The sequence below is a fragment of the Crocodylus porosus genome, unplaced genomic scaffold (assembly GCF_001723895.1).
Source record: "Crocodylus porosus isolate Cpor-Errol unplaced genomic scaffold, CroPor_comp1, whole genome shotgun sequence".
In the NCBI taxonomy this organism is placed as follows: domain Eukaryota; kingdom Metazoa; phylum Chordata; order Crocodylia; family Crocodylidae; genus Crocodylus; species Crocodylus porosus.
This window is the reverse complement of record NW_017728904.1, coordinates 175,709-196,522: the sequence shown is the minus strand read 5'-3', so window position 1 is coordinate 196,522 and position 20,814 is coordinate 175,709. Positions and strand designations below refer to the sequence as shown.

The following is a 20,814-nucleotide window of genomic DNA, read 5'->3' as shown; positions in this document are numbered from 1 at the left end:
ATGGTGTCCACACAGGCCCAGCATGACTTTGATCTGCATCCTTCTTCCTGCAACGTGGCCAGCTCAGAGCATAGGTGCAAGCCGGGATGGGGCGAAGCCATGATGCTTGGAGATGCCCAGGGTGGATCGGAGGCCACGGGGCAAACTGCAGGCATGAAAGCAAAGGTGCTACAACCTGGAGGCATCTCCCAGCACCCTGGCATCCTTGAAGCCTGGGTCAAGACAAGCTCCAGAGCCAGGGGCAGGCAGGATCTTCCAGCAGACAGGGCTGGGAATGGGCCCAGAGCTGTACCAAGCTGGCTCCTTGTCCCCCCACCCCGAGCTCTGCAGGGCTAGCAGGGAAAGAGTTGGCTCCAGGCCTGATTACCCCAGGCACAGGGCTTGGTTGGCATGGAGCTGGCTGCTAAGCTAGCCCAGAGCCAGGACTCTGCACAGCTCAGCCCTTCTGCCAGAGGGGCCATGCAAAGCCTCTGCTGCCAGGGAGAGAAGAGGCCTGGACCCTACATGAGATAGGAGGCCCTCACCCATCCCAGACATGCCCGATGCTGGAGCGTCTTGGGGGGTGCCAGGCTCTGCACCCCAACCCCCCTGTTCCAAGAAGGAGAGTGCAGAGCGCTCCCAGCTGCCACTGCCCTGGGAAGGGACCCAAGACCCATAGGGCAGGGCAGGCCAGATGCTCTCCCCCAGTCACACCTGGGCTGGCTTGGTCTTAATGGGTTCAACCTGTGCAGAGGAGGTGGCAGGCCATGCTGCCTCCTGGAACAGCCCCGCTCAGCCCCACGCAGGCTATGACTCACATGGAGCTGAGGAGGGAGGTTTCGAGGTGGGGGAAAGTCCTGCTGCTCCCGGCTGGAAGAGAGTGGGAGGAGGGTGCGGAGCTGGGCCAAGGCCTTGTGGGTGCAGGGAGCTGAGCTGCGAGGGCCCAGGGGTTGCTCAGAGGCAAAAGGGACCAGACCCCCAACCTCCCTGGGAGGGGTCTGGGGGCACACAGCTGAGAAGGCAGTGCCCAGCACCGTGCCATGGGGCTGGGGTCAGTGTCACCACCTCCCAGCTGGGGACTCCAGGTCCCGGCAGTAGTGCTGGTGGGCAGTGGGGATCCTGTTGTGTGCTAGCTCGAGGGTCCCCATCCCTCAGCTCACCCATGCAGGGGTCCTCCCAGCTCATACCCTGCACAGCTGGAGGGGGCTCTGCACAGCTGGCTCCAGCCGGGCAGGTCCCAACACCCCCCAGGCAGCTGCAAACCCTGACATGCAATTAAATAAAAGCTGTGTGGCTGGGGATGCCGCCATGCAGAAGGGAAGCGAGCAGCAGGGCCGGGGTGGGGGGGAGCAAGCAGCTGCTTCTCACTGTGCAGCCAGGCCTGTGGAGACCTGAATGTCAGTGCGAGTGCAGCCCCATTCTGCCTGGGGACCATGGCTCAGCCCACCCTGCGCCCCAGCACACGAGGTCCCAGGAGCAAGCCTGGTCTCATCCAGCTGGCAGCACCGAGGACGCGCTTTCCCACATCCTGCCAGAGTGGGGGGGCAGCGGTGGCAGGTCGCAGCACAATGGGGCAGGGGTCCGAGCCCCTGGGGCTGCCCAACGGGGGTCTCTCCAAGCCCCTAGTGGCGCCAGGGGTCCTCATTGCCGGCCCCTTCTCAAACAGCCCAGAGCTGCCCAGAGCTGGGCCATGGCCACCTGCCTGTGTCAGGGTACCTGGGGGCATGGGGGCGGGGGGTACTGGTGCAAAGCATGGGGTGGGACAACAGCCCATGAGCCCAGCACCAGGGGCTCAGAGCCACTGTGGTCATGGCAGGACGGCACGGACAGCGCTTGGCTAGGCCTGGGGACCTGGGCACCCAGTAGCAATATGCACCACGTTCACCCGCTCCTGAACCCGAGTCCACATTGGCAGCTCTCCATCCGCACTGCAGGCCCTGCCCACCTGTTCCCAGGATCCAAGCACCCAGGACTAGTTTGGCAGGCAGAGCTGCACAGCTCTGAACCTGGGGGAAGGCGCGATTGTTTGCTCCTGTCCTATTTGCACTGGCAGGGACCAGATCGGCTGTTTGATTAGGGGGCAGAGCCCAGATGGCTCCCAGGGCCGAGGGATGAACCCAGGTTGCTGGGTCGGGAGAACGATCAGAGCTGGTGCAAGAGTGCCCTGGGCCCCGAATCTGGGCCGGGGGGATCACTCCTGCCCTGCAGCAACCCCAGAGATGGGATGGGAGCAGGTTTGCATCTCCATTTCCCAGGGAAGCTGTGGGATTTGCCCCCCGCTCTGCCACAAGCAGACTTAGGTTGCCAGTGCCACCCCACCCCCGGCCCAAGGGACCCCCCTGCCCGACCAAGCCCCCCTGCACCAGGGGAATCCAGCAGTTTGCAATGAGATCCAGGCCTGGACTCTGAGGTTCACCCCTAGCCCTGACCCCTTCTGGGATGAGGGCGATGGATGGAGGATGCCCAGCTGCAAATGCCAAGGACCGGGGTGCAGGAGAGGCAAGATACCTTCCCACCCCGCTGCAGTCCTTTGCAAGCCAGGAGGGAGCTGAGGGCAGAGGTGCAATGCTGTTGGGAGGCTGGGGGCAGTTCCCTGTCCCCGGGTGCTTCCAGCCACCTGGGCCAGTGCACAAATGGCGCGTGCAGCGAGCAGACAGGCACAGGTTTCAGGGGCTCTCCCATCCCAGCCCCATCCAGAGCCGTCCTGTCTCTATCCCCACCACATCCCAGGTGAAACCATTCCCACAGCAGCAGGCAGGTGCGCCTGGGCGTGGGGCGCCACAGGGACATGTCTGCGGGGCAGGTTCATCCATCCAGCTTAATGCTGTGGCAGGTGCTATGAGCATCAGACCTGGCCCAGAGGCAATCAGAGCACAGGCAATCGGGCCGGGACCCTGCAGAGGCAGCCCCAGCTGGGCAAGGAGTGGGGCTGAGAGGGGCTGGAGCAATGCAGGCAGGGGGAGGAGAGGGGTGCTGGGGCATCCTGGAAGGTAGCAGGGGGGCAGAGGTGGGGGGTCCTGCATCAGGAGCAGCCGGAGAGGCTCGAGGGTCTCGGGGGCATGAGAAGGGAGGATGCTCAGCCTTGAAGATCGAGGCCCCTGTGAACTCAGAGCCCCCAGCCCCATATGGGCAGGCAAGAGCAGGGGCCCAGACCACATGGTAAGCAATGTGCTTGCACACTTGTGCATATGCAGTGCCCTTGCACACCCCCTGGGCACGTCAAGTGTGCTCACAGGCTCACCATGCACAGGTAGCACGCTGGCACACTCACCATATACAGACAAGGCGCTCGCATGCTCACCAGGAACATGCGAGGGGTTTGAATGCTCACCAGCTGCACACACACACCCCTCCCCACCATCCAACACCCGGCCCAAAGCCACTTCCTGCTTCCCAGCCTCTCTGGCATCAGTCCATGGCATGGTGCCCGGAGCAGAGCGGGGCACAAGAGCCTGACTCATCCCTTGGCTCTGGGCCGCAGGGGGAGGTCCATGGGCAAGCAGGGAGTGGCCGGGCTGGGGAAGGGTCTCCCTCCCTTCAGATGTGCCCTGCCCAAGGCTGGAACCTGCCAGCCATGCCCTGCTCCCAGGCCACACCCAGACACCTGGGTCCCACAGGGAGTTTGCAAGGACCAAGTCCTGGCACCCCAAAGAGCCCAAGGGAACCCCTCATCCAGCCACACCCCCTCCCCGTACAGGGAAAAGGGCTGAGGCCCTGCAAACTCAGTTCACACCACCCCCATACACACAGCCCAGGAGCCAGAGAACCCCCCACCCGCCCAGTCCTGGGGCTGTTCTTTCTGGCACCAGGCTGCGGGGCTCTGTAACCGCAGCGCTGTGAGTCACCGCAGCTCCCTCCCCAGTGGAAAATCCCCGGTGGGGGCTGCTGGCCAGCAGCCAGGATGGGCTGAGCATCCCAGCGGGTCCCGGGGCTAAGCCAGGGGCTGCGGGAACAAAAGAGCTGGCTGTGCACAGATAGGCGCCAGCCTCTGCACTGCCCCACGAAGCCGCTGATGGGGCTGGGCTGGGCTCCCCGTGGCCGCGCTGAGGCCGAGGTCCAGCCTGGCGCTGGCCACACGCTTCAGGCCACCAGGCAAATAAAGGGCCCAGTGTCTGGCGCTTCCCCTGCCCTTTGTGGCGGCAGCTCCCTGGGACAGGCCACAGCGGGACAAGAGAGGGGAAGGAGCCCATCCAGGCAGGCTGGGACAGGGCTGAGCCCCAGCGCTGGGTCCCTCGGAGCCGCAGCATTGCCATGGGCTGTGTGGCACAGGTGGCAATGCCAACAGAGGGGCCAAACACTTGGCACAGTCCTCGGGGTCCCTGCGGTGCCTGGGCAGCTGCCGGCTCCATGCGCACCAGGCTCTGGGGTCTCATACAGGTGCAACGCCCGAGCAGGAGAGCCTTGCCCACGCCCTTTGCTCGCCAACTGGCACGGTGTGGAAATGGATCCTCCAGCTGCTGCCGGGGAGCCCGTGGGGGGAATCAAGCCTGGTGCCCAATGCACAGCGATTCTGGGGGGTCCATTGCCCCCCGGGCCTCGGTGCCTCACTACTGCTCCCGCTGCATAGCCCTGGGGTCAGTCCTGCTCCCCCCCCAGGTGGGATCTACAGGGAGCTCCTGTTTACATGGGCGCCTGTTGCTGTTTACTGGCAGAACCGGAGAGAAGCCGCGAGTGAGTCACCGGCTGCACCCTGGCACCTGCCAGCACTTCCTCTCCCCTCTCCCTGCCCTGTGTGTGTGTGTGTGTGTGGCGGGGGGGCCAGAGGGGCTGCCGCGCGCCACGCACTGGAAGAATGGAGCTGTGAACATGGGAGCCATGCCAGGGAAGGAGAAGGGCCATCTCTTGGGGTGTGCACATGCATTCACACACATACGCATGCATTTACACACATGTCCTTGCATGCATACCCATTCACACGCATGTCCTCACTGGCACATGCATGCTCACATGCATTTATACATATGTGCATGCATACACACACATGCCCCCACATGTACACGTTTATACACATGCATGTGCATTCACACACATATACACATATACACATATACACATGCATTCATACACATGTACGCGCATTCCCTGCATGTCCTCGCATGCACACGCGCATTCATATTCACATGCCTTCACATGCATGCACACACATTTGCACGCATGCATGTGCATCCACACACGTCCTCACATGCACACTTATGTACATGTGCATTTGCACGTGTCGTGGAATAGACTCCCTCCAGAGCTGGTGCAAGCATCTACTCTGGACTCTTTTATGAAACGTCTGGATGCTTATCTTGCTGGGATCCTATGACCCCAGCTGACTTTCTGCCGCTGGGGCAGGGGGCTGGACCCGATGATCCTCCAAGGTCCCTTCCAGCCCTAACGTCTATGAAATCTATACACATGCACATGCCTTCACATGCATGTCCTCACATTCACACATGCACTCAAGCATGCACCAGTGCTCTGCCCCAGTTTGTAGCCTGCTGCCAGCCCAGCTCTGTTGATGCCCCTCAACCACCCCTCGACCCCTCCATTCCAGCAGGCAGCCCCCTGCTCTCCCCCCACTCCCGCATGGGGGCTGGGGGCATATCCTCCAGCAGATCCAGAGTGGGAGGCCGAACAATGCCCTGCCCTGCCCCCTGGAAGAACCACCCCCGCCTCCCTGAGCTCCATCGACCTGGTGCCCCCAAACCGGCCCCTGGCCTCTGCCCCATGCTATGCTCGGAGCAGAGGCCCCACTGCCACTGCAGTGCCTGGGGGGAACGGGGCAGCCCCTGGCCATGCATGTGCACGCGCCCTCCTGCACACACTTTCTCCAGGGACAAGCCCAGCTGCAGGACCCTTCGGGTCTCTGCCTCAGAGCAGCTGCAGGTACTCTACCACCGGCTCCCTGAAGGCAGTCGCTTCCCTGCACCGTGCCTCAGTTTGAGCAGAGAGAGGCAGGAAACAGGGACATGTGGACCCCCCTCCATTAGCCCCATGGGTGCTGGATGGGACCCCCCATGGCTCTGGGCTGGGGGGGCCAAGGGGCTGAGCCAGCCCCAGGCAGGAGTGTGGGACGCTGGGATGCAGGGACCCATGTCCCCCCACCCTGGTGTTTGCTGACACCGCGTGGCAGAACTCCGCCACAGCAGGGCCTGGACTGTGCCTCCCCAGCATGCAGTGCGCACATGCGTGTGCATGTGTGTGAGTGCTGCCCTCTGCTGGAGAGAAATGAAACTGCCCTTCAGTGCCATTCCAACCCCTTCTTGCAACCCTCCACCCCAGAGGAGTCTGCACTGCAAAAGCTTCCCACACCCCAGCTTCACGCCCCCAGCAAGACCCTCGTGTGTCGCAAGGAGCACAGACATGCTGGCCCTCCATCCTTTATTGCAGGAACGGCTCAATCCGGCCTGGGCACCAGCCATCCCAGGTTGCAAGGGACAAGCATGCATGACCCACAGGCCCTGTAGGACCCATGGGGCTGGTGCCACCAGGGGAGGATGGGAGGGCAGCACCTGAGGGGCTTGGGAAGGGGTCAAATATGGCCCAAGGGGACAAGATCAGAGACTCTGGGAGGTCTGGGCTGTGGGGTGCCTTCTGGGGAGCCACTACTTGGAGAACTTGATGCTTTGTTCCTGCTGACGGATGAGGCTGGCAATGGGGCTGGCGATGCCCCCAATCAGGGTCCAGTACTCCTCGAAGCTGATGCGCCCATCCTTGTTCTCGTCCAGGTCGCAAATCAGCTTGTCGGCCGCGCGCTTGTTCCCAGTGTCCTGGGGAGACAGGGCAGAGCCGTTCGCACAGGACCCAGAACATGGCAGGGTTCGGGGTCCAGTGCCGCCTGGTGGGACCAAACCAAGACCCACATCCCCAACCCAGGGAGGCTTCAGGTCTCCCCCACCCCCAGCCAGCCCAGCACCAGCTGCTTCTCACGCCCTTGCAGTCACACACACATGCACATGCATTGCCACAAGCGTCCTTGCATGCACACAGTGGTCCTCCTGCCCAGCCTCACCGTCAGCATGTGGTTGAGCTCACGGGTAAGCATCTTGCGGAAGTCCTTCTTGCTGATGCGGCGCGGCTGCTTCCGGCAGCAGCAGCCCCCGCCGCCCGCGTACTTCTCGAAGTTCTTCACCAGCATCTCCACGGCACACTCCAGATCCGTGTGCTGCTGCTGCACGCTCGTCATCCCGGCCTTGAGGGGGCAAGAGGCCATGTCATGAATGTCCCAGCCTGTCCAGGTGGGTGCTGGGGCTGGCGGGCGCTGTCCTGATGGTGCAGCAGAACCCAGAGGACGTCATGGGGACCGTACAGGTCATGCTCACACACATGTGCAAAGGCATGTGTGCTCACCATGGGCTAGAGAGTGCACAGGCCTGTTCACAGGGTTGGGGTCAGCTCAGATCCAGGCCCGTATTCCATCCGTACGGACCTGCCTGCAGCCACCAGTGCTGCTGCCCAATACAGATCAGCTCCCTTGCTGAGTAGGACTGGCCCTGGGTGCAATGGGGTCGTTACAGGCCTGGAGACAGGATGCTCGACATGCATCCCCAGCTCCCAGAGTCCCAGGATCATGCAAGGCTCTGCTAGGAGCCCCCTTCAGTGCTGCCATGCCAGGACCCCCGCCCCCAGCAGCTCTCCACTGTGTTCCACCTCATCCTGACACCCACGGGGTGCTGACAGGAACAGTCATTATCCCACGGGGTGAGGCTACGCCCTGGAGCAGTTCCCCATTCCCAGCATTCATGGGGAGGGAACACAGCGGCTCCCCCGCGGCGCGCAGGACGTGGGAGGCGGAAATGCATCCAGGGTGCAATTACCTGACCATGCAGCATCGTGACACCCCAGCTGCACACTCTGGCACTTCCAGTGGCGCCCCCAGGGCAGAACAGAAGGGGCAACTGGGCACCAGATGTCATGGGCCTGGCCCCAGTGATGCCAGCAAAGATGGAGATGTGGCCAGGACGCAGCGAGCACCTCAGCACAGGGTCAGGGCACTGCTCCCTGGTGCCGCTGGGGCTGGACTCTCACCCCCAGATCCCTCCAGGGCTTCCAAGTAGAAGCCAGCGTGGCCGTACATGAATGCAAGGGGAGCCCCTCTCTCCAGGCCCCGCCAGCCCTGTCTTTTGGGGGAAAGGCCCAAGCTCCCCCCAATATCCAGTGCCCCGGAGCTCCCACACCAGGAGGTGCCGGAGGCAGGAACCAGCGGCCAGCCAGGCGTCTCTGCGTGAAACAGGATGCAAAGGACAGGGGCAGCGTCTGCTCGGCTCTGCTCTTCCTGCCCACTCGACTTCAGGCAGGGGGTCTGCTTGGTGCCACAGAGGGTGGCTGATTTAGCCACCAGGCCAGATCCAGCACTGCCCCATGACCGCTCCGTGGAGGTGCCCGATTCACACAGGGGGGACCAGAGCAGGATGGGCCTTGTAGCACTCGGGTCCATGGCCCCTGCTGCAGGCAGCACCGGTCCCTGCTGGCACTGGGGCTTGCCCAGGCCCTGCCCACATCTTGTCTCAGTGCCCCCAGACCCCTACCCCACTGGAGAGGATCTCCAGACACCCCCTCTGCTCCGGTCCCCAGCTGCTGCTCCCCTGCACATCTAGGCACCCTGCTACTTTTGCCCAGTGAGATGCGGGGATGTGGCTCTGGGGGCAGCAGGGGGGTTGCCGCAGGCTGCCATTAGCAGACCCCTCCACCAGCACAGGCCAGCAGGCCCAGGGGACCACGAGCGGTGGCAAAGCAACTTGGCCAGTGGTTGGGGGAGACCCCAAAGCATCATGCAACTGCTGTCTGGCCCTGCCCCATCCCTTCCAGCAGAGCCCAGCCTGTGGCAGGGAGCACCTATGCATGCAGGAGAGATGCACCTGGGCCCGATTGGGTGGGGGCTGGCGCAGGCGCACCGCCCGTGCAAATTCCCTGGTGTGGGCGTGAAATGCAGCAAGACAGGGCTCGCTGCTCCGCTCCCCGGGGGAAGGCAGACCGGTTCCTGGCCGCCAGCCCCGGCCTGCTTGGCCCCACCCTGCACCCCTGCACTGGCCTCCATCCTGCCCAGCTCCCGCTTCTCAACAGCTGGTCCTGGCCTCTCAGCACCAGGACGCCCAGGTGAGCCCCTCTCCAGCCCATCCCCAAGCTGCTCCTTCCCCTGCCAGCCACCGGCTCCCCTGGGAGGAGCAGACCGCCCGGCAGCAGTGCGACGAGGCCTGTGCTGACACATCTGGGTGCTCAGGATCCGGCATCTGGCTGCTGGGCTCGACCTGTCCCGTGCAAATCCAGAGCCCCGGAGTCCACAGGCAAAGGGGCTGGGGAAGCTGGTGACTCCCCGAGCTGCATGGGCCCCTACCTCGTCGGTGCGGTGGTGTTCTCCGTCTGTCTGTCTGTCCCGCACTGGCTCCTCCCGGCTTGGCAGCAGAGGCGACTCGTACTTGCCTGCACCTTGCGTCTGAATCACGAGGTCTCCTGGCTTTTAAAGAGTCACGGCCCTGCTGGGCCCACGCCAACACTTTTGGGGCGTGCCTGCCACCAGTAGCTCGATGGGAACACCAGGCCAACCCGTTGCAACACGCGGCCCCCTTGGCTGCCCACTTCCCCATGAGCGCCCCAGGACATCTGTCCCCATCCCTGCTCTGGGGGTCTCCTCGGGCAGCCCCGAATTAATGGCAGGAGTGGCTGGGAGACGCATCCTGCCGCCCCTCCCAGCACCACCATCCGCCACGGTCCCCGCCACGGCCAGTGGAGAAAGGAAATGGCCTTGGCTCATGTTGGAGTCAACAGGAAACATGGAGTCCAGCTCAGGAAGCCAGAGCCAGAGGCCAGGTGCTCCTCTGCCCTGGGTAGACGAAGGGCAGAGATGCAGGACTTTGGGCCAGACTTTGACTTCCTTACAGACGCCAGAGACTGGGCCACTCCGCTGCTTCCCATAGAGCTGATCACAGCTCAGCCCACTTCCACATGACCCCATGGGACCGGGGAGAACCAGGCCAAGGGAAACCAGGGTCCAGGCCTGCAGACTTTGGACCTGGGTTGTATTAATAGGAGTGCCGCTTGCATATCAATGGAGGAGATTCATTCCCCCTCTGGGTTCAGCATGGGGGAGGCCTCACATGGAGACCTGTATTCAGTTTTGGGCCCCACACCGCAAGAAGGACCTAGGCAGTTTGGAAAGGGTCCAGTGCAGGGCAACAGGAATAATTAGGGGGTTGGGAGGCAAGAAAAGATGTGGTTATATAACCTGGAGAAGAGAAGGCCAAGTGGGGTTGATCGCAGCCTTCAGATCCCTGAAGGGCCATTGCAGACAGGACACAGACGGGTTCATCCCCATGGGCATAGGGGATGGGACTAGGACCAATGGCCTGGAGCTGCAGTGGGGGAAATGTAAGTTGGAGGCGAGGAGGAGCTTTCTGACCATGAGGGTGCTCAGGCATCAGAACAGGCCATGGTGGAGTCTCCATCCTGGGAAACTTTCAAGAGCAGGACGGCCGGGTGGGTAGAGTCAAGGCTGATCCTGCCTCGAGCAGGGGCCTGGGCTGGATGGAATCATTGTGATACGTTGCAGAACACAAAAAAATTCAAATACATTGATCTAGATAAAGTCACAAACATATACAAGCACCTGAAGTGACCTTGAAAGGTCCCTGCCAGACCCACTTGCCTACCAAACATCTGTATCGCAGCCTCGATACTGCAAGCACAGATGGCCGCTAGCTGCTCCTAGCTACCATTGCAGCAGCTGATGAAGTGAGCTTCAGCTCACAAAAGCTTGTGATGTATAAATAGACAGATAGATAATCTCTCTATATATATTTGTGTGTATGTGTGTGTATCTACTCTGGTTGGCCTATAAGATGCAAATCTTCCCTGCTTTCTACCTGACTTCAAATTGACACCGCGAACTACCCATCTCCTTCCTAGCTCCCAGCCAGGCTCCTGTGCAGTTAGGCGACTAAGCCCAATTACCCCAGTTAATTGCACCCTCCTGTCCTCCCTTTGAAATGCCAGAGAGATGAGACAGGGAATTAGATGACAGTCATTCACCGGCGCATGGGAATCATAGGTCAGGTGCCGTTTACTAGCTGAGCCCCCTGGCAAAGACCCTGGGATTATCACTGGGACAAACCCTCCATTTTTCTTGTCTGGCTGCTCAATGGCGGGGGTTGTAATCCCAGTGTCGAGGCACCTGGACCTGCCCCCAGCCCGGTCAGCCCCAGCCACGCATGGTGGTGCCAGGACAGGGCAGGAATCCCTGCCTGCCCCCCCATGGGCAAACAGCTCCCGCCCTGAATCACAGGGCTTATTACTCCTGCGACTGGCAGGTATCATCACCACACTAGGCCTGTTTCTTTTACAAGCCAGGCGGGGCATGCATGTTCCCAGTGTTTGTCATGAGCTTCCCACCTTGGTACCCGTGGCTCTTCCTGCCACACCTGGGTAGTCATGTCCGGCGGCAGTCCAGGAAGGGTGGGAAGCAGCTGTGGGCTGTCACCAGGCTGCAGGTTGGAGTTGGGCCCCAGGGTCTGTTAGCACCGCCACAACTCGATGGAGACTGGGAGCAGGTGTTCAAGGAGTTCAAGGACCCACGGCCACGAGACCTCTGCCCCGTGGGTCCCTGAGCTTCTGGGTCACAGTATCTCCTTCCCCCTCCCCAGCACTGTTCAGTCCAGAATGGGTAGCTGCAATAGTTTTTCCCAGAAGCTGCAACTGGTGGTCAGGACCCTGGGGTTGGATGTGCAGGGTTTCATAGATTTCATAGACACTAGGGCTGGAAGGGACCTTGGAAGATCATCGAGTCCAGCCCCCTGCTGGACACTAGGGCAGGAAGTCAGCTGGGGTCATAGGATCCCAGCAAGATAAGCATCCAATTTACTCTTGAAGGTGTTCAATGTAGGTGCTTGAAACACCTCCAATAGCGACCAAAACACTGGCTTGCATCCATAGATGCTTCTCGAGCAAATCCCGGGATATCATTCTCCCCTTGTACTCGGCCTTGGTGAGGCCGCAGCTGGAGTACTGCGTCCAGTTTTTGGCTCCACAATTCAAAAAGGATGTGGAGAAGCTTGAGAGAGTCCAGAGGAGAGCCACGCGCATGATCAGAGGTCAGGAAAGCAGACCTCATGACGACAGGCTGAGAGCCATGGGACTCTTTAGCCTGGAAAAGCGCAGGCTCAGGGGTGATCTGATGGCCACCTATAAGTTTATCAGGGGTGACCACCAGGATCTGGGGGAACGTTTGTTCACCAGAGCACCCCAAGGGATGATGAGTTCGAATGGTCATAAACTAATGCAAGACCATTTCAGGCTGGACATACGGAAGAATTTCTTTAGGGTTAGGGTTAGGGTTAGGGTTAGGGTTAGGCCAAACCCAGGGCCAAATCCGTGGCATCTCCCTGGAACATGGGTGCCCAGTGGGTCTGGCAGAGCAGGGTTTTGCCCACGTGCCCCTGCACACCCAACCCTGTGGTCCTGGCCACTGATTGCAGACTTGGGAGAAACTATTGCAGCTAGCCATGCTGCACTGAGCAGTGCTGGGGACGGGGAAGGTGATAGCATGACTCAAAAGCTGCCTGCACCTTGACTGGGGGTGACTCAGGCTGATCTGTTGATTGCCTGTGACAGGCCGGAAACTTGTTTGTGGGTTCTCCAAGCGTTCCACAAATATTTAGGTAACCCGGGCAGTACTCCAAGAGCCAGCCACGCATGGCCGCCGAGGAACAGCCCGATGGGAAGAGGGCGCCAGGGGCCAGACTCGTGGCCTTCCCCGCTTCCACGCCGCTCCTAGCATCATTTCTCCCACCCCTGCTCTGGGAAGCAAACCCAGGAGTCCTGGCTCTCTGTCTCCCCGCTCCTGACACACACGGCTCTCCCCATTACATCATACGATGGGAAGACAACCCAAGCATCGGGGCTGCCAGTCCTTGCATGGAATCACTTGACACATCCCGGGTCTGTATAATTAAACCAATGCCACACCTTTCTACTTTATTTTCCTTCTAGTTCATTCCCATGGCAGCAACAATAAATAGTCATGCCCGTTGTGAAATGCAGCCCACGGAGAACAGAAGACAGCCGGCAGCCCCAGACAGCAGGCCGAGTCCCTGTGCCCCTGGCCAGGAGGTTATGGAGGTCCTGTTGTGGTCTGGGGAGGGGGAGTTTCTCCCCTCCAAAAAACACCCTCAAACAGAGAAGTGACAGAGCAAATGCCCCAGGCTCTCCTGCATGCACTCCCCTCCTCCAAAATCACCGTCCCTGATCCACCCTGTCACGAACTCGGTGCTTGAGAACATGCTGCAGAGGGGTTTTTGCCACAGGGTCACCCATAGCCACAGACCTTGGCAACCCTAGATGGGCATCTCCAGGCCCAGAGACCCAAACACCAGCCTCAGACGGCTTCAGCAAAGCAAAGCTGTAGCTAGGACCCCTCCCTAATACCCCATATTGGATGGGCTTGGGGCTGAGCCAGGAACACACTGCCAGGTGATCTGGAGAGGAGTAGCAGTGTTGGGGCAGACGGTTTATTCCCTTCATCCCCCATTTATGGCCCCCCCCAGATGAACCCAGAGTGAAAGGTACCAGCAATGGGCCCAGCTGGCATCCCACCTTGAGACCCGCACGTACCAAGCTGCCGCGTCTCTCCCTCCGGGGGCACATACCCTTCTCCCCCCATCCGCCGCCCAAGCCCCCCATCACCCAGGGGCACAGACATACACCGGGGCCTGCATGGGACTCGTTCCAATTTAAATTTTATTAATTTATACAAAAACTTTTGCAAGCAACTCAGGATGATAATGTACCGCCACCCAGCCCCGGTCCCATGCCCCCACCCCGGACAGACAGCAGTGAGGCAGGGGAGGGGTGGGAAGGCTCCTCTGTCCCCCATCTCCATGCCAGAGACAGCTCTGGGGAGTAGTAGCAATAACACTAACACCTCCAAGCATTCACGGCATTCAAACCAGGTTGGCACCCTCAGTGCACCCTGGTTGGGGGCTCCCATGCACAGGGGGCCCCGAGACAGGAAGCCCTGCATAGTCAGTGCAACTCAGTGCAGCCCGGAAATGGCAGATACCCTTTCAGCATGGAGCAGGGTCCCGGGGTAGCAGCTGGGCCGAATCCCACCCCAGAGCCCGCCCTTCCCACCCTCTTCCCCCAGCTGGGGATGCCCCCGCTGCCAGCAAAGCCTCCACTACCCAGCCCTGAGCACAACCCCGCACTGCCCAGGAAGAAGGGGTCACTGACCCATCCCAGAGCCCCTCGACCCACAGGTGCCAGAGGAAAAGAGCCAAACCACAGCAGATTCAAAGGTGGAAACCCAGAACTGCCAAGGCCCTCAAGCCAAGGGGCCAGGGAGCACAGCAGGTGAGACCCCTCCCCCCCCAAGGAAATGGCTGGGGGAGGGCCCTGGAGGGGTCCTGGAGTGGGGGGAACCCTGCACCTCCCTCCCTCCCGAAAGCGGGAAGGGGTCGAGAGCAAGTAAGGGGAGGCAGGTTCTCAAGCAGCCCTGGATGGAGCGGGTTCTAGGCTGACGGGGGGAGGAGAACGGGTTCCAGGGCCGGGGGGAGGAGGGGGGTCCCAGGGAGATGTAACACTGCGTCCTCCTCCATGCTGCGGCCCCCAGTGATGGTCAGTCTCTGGCGCGCCGGGATGGGGGGGCCCCGCAGCACGGATCTGGGCTCGCCGGTGCCTCACTTCTTCTGGCAGCCCTTGGCGGCATCGCCCATGATGTCCCAGTACTCGCCGAATTCCAGTCGGGCCTCACTGGGGTCGCCCACGCACTCGATCTTCTCTTCCAAGGGGCCGATGCACTATTGAGGACACGGGGCGGTCAGGTGGCTCTTGCATAGCCTCCACGGAGGTCCTGGCCCCAATTCACGGCCCTGCACCTCGGCCCTGTCCCCTCACCCTGAACTCCACCCCTCCGGCCCTAATCCAGGGCCCTGCACCCAAATCCTGTCCCTCCACCCCCCGGGCCCAATCCAGGGTCCTGCCCCGGATCTCAGGGCGAGGAGCTGCCCCCTGCCCCAGAGCGGTGCCACGCGCTGCCCTTACATTCCCAAGATGCGGCAGCTTCTGCCCCACCAGCTCCTTGAGCTCGTTGGGGGTGAGGTACTCCTTGCGCCCCTTTACTGCGTAGCAGTGGAACTGGTTGATCACAGTCTCGATGGCCTGCTCCACGTTCGTCAGCTCCTGGCAGTCCTAGAGCCAGAGGCGGAAGCGGAAGATGGTTACCGGGGGCGTAGGGAGGGGACCGGGCAGGGCTGGATGCCGGGAGCCGGTTCCCAGCCTGGGAAGGGAACCTGCCAGCCCCATCCCACGCATGCTGAAACTGGGTAGGATCAACTCCCCTCCCTGCTCCTGCCAGGGCTGGCACCAGGGTCTCCAGGGAGCAGCACAATGGGCCTTGCCATGGTCCATGAGGACTGGGGCACCCTGCTGAGTTCACATTCCTTCCTGACCCCCGGAGCTGACCGGCTCAGGCCCTGAAGCATGGCTATGAATGGCCCTGAGCCTCCTAATCTGCTTCAGGTCCCACAAGGAGTATGGTGCCCAGCTTCTCCACTGGCCTGAGCCCCTTTTTGGAGGCTGAGGGACCTCCGGCATCCCACGGCACATCTGCAGAGCCCCCAGCTGAAGGGGAAAGCTTCTGGCCTGGGCTGGCTCCCTGCAACTGGCTACCTGCGACTGGGTCCTCTCCAGTAGGAGCAGCCCCCAAAAAATCAGCACCGCCAGCCTCTCCGGGAAATGCTGCTCCCAGCCAGACCCTGGGAAAGGATCTCTCATTTGGGAACGGAAAGCAGGAGGCTCCCAGCTCTGTCTCCTATTCCCTTGGTGAAGGCACTCGTTAACATGAGACCTTTCAGGAGAGCCCTGGACAGCGAGCACAAGCCCAGGCAGGGCTGGAAAAGCCTCCCTGGACTCCCAAGTGGCTCTTGAGTCCTGTCTGTGCCGGCCTCACTGCTCTCTCCTGCACCTGGCTTGCTTAAGGGGCCCTCGAGAGCACACAGGCTTGGAGGGAGGGCTGGATCCAGAGCCCAGGGAAGCCCAGGGCTGGTTTCATTAGGCTTTGGATGAGGCAGCCCATTTGCAAGCAGGCACCACATTCAGGTCTATCCTGGCGTCCCATGGAAGGACTCCGGCCGATCCGCCAGCCCCTGTCCCCAGGCCCAGGCAGGATCGCCCTTCTCCATGGCCACCAGCCCAAACACAGCGGGCATCCGCAGAGGGACAGAGCAAAAGTAATTCTGGCATCCATTGACCTTGCGCTTCTTGCAGCAGCACTGGCCCATGCTGGCTGCCTCCGGCTCCGGGGTCTGGCTCCTGCTGTGGCTGCGCCTTCACGGGGCTGTGGAGAGTGGTGAGCGTCAGGTGGAGTTGTCCAGTGCTGGGTGCTGGGTCACGACGTCAGGGGCACTGCCGGCAGCTGATTGTGTATCCCCCACAGGGCGTTCCTAGGGCAGGAGAGACAGGGCCTGGGTGAGGACCCGATGCGTTCCCGGCTCCCCCCAGCCAGCACCGATGCTCCACGAGGGAGGCCAGGAGCTGCCGAGACACGTCCCGCTTGGCGCAGCACCCCTCCCTCGCAACGTGTTAGGGCAAAGCCTAAGGGGCTGGGCTGGGCAGGGCCAGGCTGGGGGGGGCCGGAGGGTAGGTCAGATCCCCCCAGCCAGGGTCGGGGAAGTCCAAGAAAAGCCCAAGCCACTTACCTGCTCCCAAGGCTCTTTTGGGCTGGGGAGGGCCGTGTCCCCCGCTGGGATTTTATACCGCAGGGAGGGGTGAGTGGGAGACACCTCACGCAGATATGGTGCAAGGTGTCTCATTTCATTGCCTGGCACGGGTCCAGCGTGGGGCCAGGCGCCACCCACTTCCAGGGGGGTTGGCCGTTCCCAGGCCTCGCAGCCACCCGCGCACACGAGACAGTCTGCACCGACCTGCACCCGCATCCCTACCTTGCCCCTGTCGCAGCAGGGGCTGAGTGGGCACCAGCTCCTGCTGGCTAAGTAGGGTCAGGCTGGGTCAGCTCCAGGAAGGGCGACACATGTAAGACCCAGTTAAGGGCTTGGTAGTGTCCCCCCAACCCCCAGCTGCCCCTGCACAGCACTGAAGGACAGAGCTGGCCCCTTTGCCCAGCCTGGCAGCAGTGCTTCCCTGGGCAATGCTGCTGGTGCTTTTACGAGAAGTGTAAAACAGTGGCCTCGGCCTCCCTTTGGCATTGATCCTCCCCTGGCACCCTCCCCAGGGACAGACCCCGCGTGGAGAGCCTCACTGAGTCTTCATGGGAGAAAGTGCCTTCATTTCCAGCCTTAAGAGGGTGTGTTACACTCAAACTGCTGTCGTGATAACACCCCCCCCCCGCCACATCCCAGCAGGAGTGGGCGGGTTGTTGAGGGAGTAGAGGAGCAGGGCGGGAGCTGGATTGTGGTTTCTGATATGGGGCTTTTCTCCCCAGCCTCTCCCTCCTGCCTGCCCTGCATCCCAGCTGGCCCCAGGCCTGGGGCGGGTGGCTGGAGACCACAGGCCAACAAGGCTGAGCAGGGGCCTGCTGGACAGCCATTCCCCCCGCAGCGCTGAGCAGCACAGGGATGGTCCTGGAGTGCCCGGACACCTGGGTTGTACCCTGCCTCTGGTTGGAGCATGAGATCCAGCACTCGCCACAAAGGCTCAGGTCAAGCATAGTGGCTTCTTGACCTAGCAGAGCAAATACCATGTATCTGTGTCCAAAAAGGCAGTTTTCCTGAACCATCTCACAAGAGAACTGCTCTTCTGGCATGGTTCGGTACCCACTGAAGTGCAGCGGCTTTAAGCCCAGTTTATAGAACTGGGAGTCTCTTCCCTAGCTTGTTTCCAGGGCCTTATGGCTGAGGGCAAGCAAAACTCGGGGGCGTCCGAACCCCAAGCCTCCAGGCTGGGGCCTGCAAGTGGGATGCCAAGCAAAGATTTGGGAAACATCTGGAGCCCTGAGTGTGGATGGAGGATGTTTGCCAATAGTAGGGCCCCTTATGGTTCTGGACTCTTGGATTTGGAATTAGTTCTGGCTGATTTGGTCTCAGATACAACTTTAAAAAAAAAAGTCCTGGCAGGGGAAACACCATGTATCTGGGTCCAAGAAGGCAGTTTTCCTTAAGCCTCCTGGAAATAACTGTTCTTCTGGTGTGGTTTAGTACCCGCTGAGGTGCTGGGGCTTAAAGCTCAATTTATGAGAATGGGAGACTCCTCCTTAGCTTGCTCCTGCAGACATATGGCTGAGGGCAGGTGAAACTTGGGGGGCATCCAAACCCCAAGCCTCTGGGCTTGGGCCTGCACATAGGATGCTTGGCAAAAAAATTGGAAATATCTGAAGCCCCTGGTAGGGTGGAGGATGTTTACCGGTTGTACGGCCACTTACGGTTCTGGACTGACTCACAGGTTTGGACTTGATTTGGCTTGGAACATAAAAATTTCTTTAAAAAAAAAAGGCCTATTCCCAGCTTGGGCAAGGCACTTCTGCCCCATTCCTTGGTGTCCTGGGGGTGACGTGGGACATGGGGTAGACACCTGCCCCCCTCCCCTGCTCCCACCCTCCCAGCTGGAGGCCTCTGGGTGCTGGTTTCATCCTGCTGGGTGTGGACCCAGCTGGGAGGCTGGAGACAGCGTGTGCATGGGGTTGTACATGAGCCAAGTGCCCCCTCTGCCATCCCCCAAGCACTGAGGCAACGCCAGACTCAGAGGGGAACCTTTATTCGTGCCCCCATGGCTGACAGACTGGAGCGAGCCCCCCAGGCCTGCCCCGTCACTTCTTCTTGCTCGTTTTCTCCCTCTTGATGTCTCGGGCCAGCTCCCCAATGAGTCGCCAGTACTCGCTGAACTTGAGCTCCTCATCACGGTTCACATCCAGGCTGCTCATCTTCTCGTCCAGGGATCCAACGTCCTGGGGGAAACAGGAGGGCAGCGGGTCAACACGGTGCTACCCACCCCTGGGCACATCTAGGAGCAGCACGCTCCATCTCCACATCTGGACACAGCTCCCTGTCCTCTGGCAGCCACAACCAAGGCAGAGCCCCTCCCTGTGCCCTGCTCCTGAGAAGGCAGCATGCCTCATAGCTGGAGCAGCTGGGCAGGGGACTCCCTGCCATGGTATAAGATCTCCCCGTGCTTGTATTATTATTACTATTATTATTGTTTCTCTAAAGCAGTTCCCTGCACCAAAGCTGGAGGGGGATGGATACAACCCCCTGCCCCAGCCACCTTCCCCCTGGCCCCGGGGACACACAGCTCAGGCCAGCAGCGCCTGGCCAGCTCCCCAGCACCCATGCCCCATGCCCCATTGCACCCCCCGCACCTTCATGAAGTTGGGCAGCTGGAGCCGCACCAACTCCTTGAATTCGCCGGCTGTCAGCGTGCCTGTCCGGCCCTCCCGGGCCGCGTAGGTGAAGAAGATAGAGACAATCTTCTCAATGGCCGTCTCCAACTCCGTCAGCTCCCCCGTGGCCATGGTGCCGGGGCGGGGAGCTGAGGGCTGGTGGCACGAGAGCCGAGCTGGAGGGAACACGGGATGCTGCAGAGAGAGAGGAGTGCAAGGCTCAGATTGACAGACAGATGGACAGAGGGGTGGAGAAATCAATGGACAGATAGCCGGAGGGCTAGAGAGACAAATAGTGGGACAGACGGACAGACAGACGCAGGGATAAAAATGGGTGCACAGGCAGACGGCAAGCTGGATAGACAGTGGGACGAGTGGGCAGCTGCCGAGGCTCCCTCCTCCTGTCACCGGGGTCCTGGGTACCTCCCCCCCAACACGCTCCACGCAGCGAGTTTGGCAGGTTTCAGTTGGATCCACCCTGTTGCTCACAACGGGATGGTGTGGATCCACCCTTGGCTTGCAAACACGCTCCCCCGGGCCAGCACCCGGGTGCTGAGATGGGGGCAGGTGATGGCAAGGGACAGAACCAGCCTAGAAAGCGCCCTCGCCCTGCATCCCACCCCTCTCCTGGCACGGCCTGGGCACGCGGGTGGGTACAGGAGAGGCCGCCGGCACCCAGAGCTGGGCGGGGTTGGGGTGAGGTACTGATCCCCAGCCCTGCCCCTCCCTCTGCACCGTTGCATGGCTGCAGGCCCCAGTGCTGCAGTTGCAAGCAGAAAGCCTGGCCCCGGGGCAAGGGGCCAGGCCAGCACTTACCCTGCTGTGCTGCGGGGCAGGAGGCGGAGGACAGGGCGGCCGCGTGCCCCCACGAGGGCTTTATACTCCAGCCCGGGAGGGGCAGAGCTCTCCCCACCACAGCAGTGTAGGGTTTCCCTGACACCGCCTACCCCTTCACCCCCCCTCACCAGCCACCTCCCCAGCTCTGTGCACGGCTGCCAGGTTTGGCACTGCCACTGCGGGCACCGGGGCTCAAAGGGCTGTCTGTGCAGCTCGGTTCAGCTCCCCCTGGGCGGATCCCGGCTCCAGCCCCGGTGGAAGTGATCCAGGAAACTGGTCCGAGCCGAGAAGGAGCGGGGCAGCGGCCAAGACTAACAGACATGTAGCCTCTGCCCCACTTGCGCCTCACCACACTCATAACAAATGCAAGACATCCCCACAGTCCTGCCCGGCACCCCTCTTTCCCCATGGGCTACATGGGGACCTTGGCCTTGGCTACCCCTTGTGTACCCCAGCTCTGGCCTCATAGGGGTGGACAGTACTGGAGTTCGCAGTCGGAAGGGTCCCCCTGACGCCTGGCACAGGCGTCCCTTGGGCTGTAACAGGGTAACAGGGATGGGGGCAGCTGAGCGGGAGACACAGGAGGAGCCTGCCATGGGCAGGACAGCTTGGGGACAAGCCAGCCTGGGTGCATGTATGTATGTGCATGTGCATGCAGCCTGTGTGTGCATACATGCACGTGTATGGTGCAGGGA

General features: G+C 61.3%; 3 protein-coding genes across 4 annotated transcripts; all 3 read right to left on the bottom strand.

Moving 5' to 3' along the window:
• Positions 1-6,331: 6,331 nt before the first annotated feature.
• On the bottom strand, positions 6,332-11,390 carry S100A16 (S100 calcium binding protein A16). Its single transcript, XM_019556719.1, has 4 exons — positions 11,358-11,390; positions 9,299-9,418; positions 6,977-7,156; positions 6,332-6,734 (listed from the first exon to the last, which is right to left on the bottom strand). Exons 1-4 carry the CDS (start codon positions 11,388-11,390, stop codon positions 6,570-6,572), a joined length of 498 nt encoding a protein of 165 aa, XP_019412264.1. The 3' UTR covers positions 6,332-6,569.
• Positions 11,391-13,674: 2,284 nt separating this feature from the next.
• On the bottom strand, positions 13,675-16,758 carry S100A14 (S100 calcium binding protein A14). The gene is made up of 4 exons (XM_019556764.1): positions 16,650-16,758; positions 16,203-16,394; positions 14,995-15,141; positions 13,675-14,750 (listed from the first exon to the last, which is right to left on the bottom strand). Exons 2-4 carry the CDS (start codon positions 16,230-16,232, stop codon positions 14,631-14,633), a joined length of 297 nt encoding a protein of 98 aa, XP_019412309.1. The 5' UTR covers positions 16,233-16,394; positions 16,650-16,758; the 3' UTR covers positions 13,675-14,630.
• Positions 16,759-18,644: 1,886 nt separating this feature from the next.
• On the bottom strand, positions 18,645-20,333 carry S100A13 (S100 calcium binding protein A13). Of its 2 annotated transcripts, none has more exons than XM_019556744.1 (3): positions 20,248-20,333; positions 19,262-19,477; positions 18,645-18,850 (listed from the first exon to the last, which is right to left on the bottom strand). In XM_019556744.1, exons 2-3 carry the CDS (start codon positions 19,412-19,414, stop codon positions 18,713-18,715), a joined length of 291 nt encoding a protein of 96 aa, XP_019412289.1. In that variant the 5' UTR covers positions 19,415-19,477; positions 20,248-20,333; the 3' UTR covers positions 18,645-18,712. The 2 variants fall into 2 exon arrangements, with proteins under 2 accessions (XP_019412289.1, XP_019412288.1); XM_019556743.1 differs by lacking the exon at positions 20,248-20,333 and adding an exon at positions 20,099-20,227.
• Positions 20,334-20,814: the final 481 nt, after the last annotated feature.

Bases quoted from the DNA above. Each gene is read 5' to 3' on its own strand.
- S100A16 (XM_019556719.1), bottom strand. From the start codon at position 11,390: ATGACTACCCAGGTGTGGCAGGAAGAGCCACGG. The intron at 7,157-9,298 runs GTAGGGGCCCAT...TGCCCCCTCAAG, and splicing joins AACACCACCGCACCGACGAG to GCCGGGATGACGAGCGTGCA. The intron at 6,735-6,976 runs GTGAGGCTGGGC...CTGTCTCCCCAG, and splicing joins AGCTCAACCACATGCTGACG to GACACTGGGAACAAGCGCGC.
- S100A14 (XM_019556764.1), bottom strand. From the start codon at position 16,232: ATGGGCCAGTGCTGCTGCAAGAAGCGCAAG. The intron at 15,142-16,202 runs GTCAATGGATGC...CTCTGGCTCTAG, and splicing joins GCTGCTGCAAGAAGCGCAAG to GACTGCCAGGAGCTGACGAA. The intron at 14,751-14,994 runs GTAAGGGCAGCG...TGTCCTCAATAG, and splicing joins AGCTGCCGCATCTTGGGAAT to TGCATCGGCCCCTTGGAAGA.
- S100A13 (XM_019556744.1), bottom strand. From the start codon at position 19,414: ATGGCCACGGGGGAGCTGACGGAGTTGGAGACGGCCATTGAGAAGATT. The intron at 18,851-19,261 runs GTGCGGGGGGTG...TGTTTCCCCCAG, and splicing joins AGCTGCCCAACTTCATGAAG to GACGTTGGATCCCTGGACGA.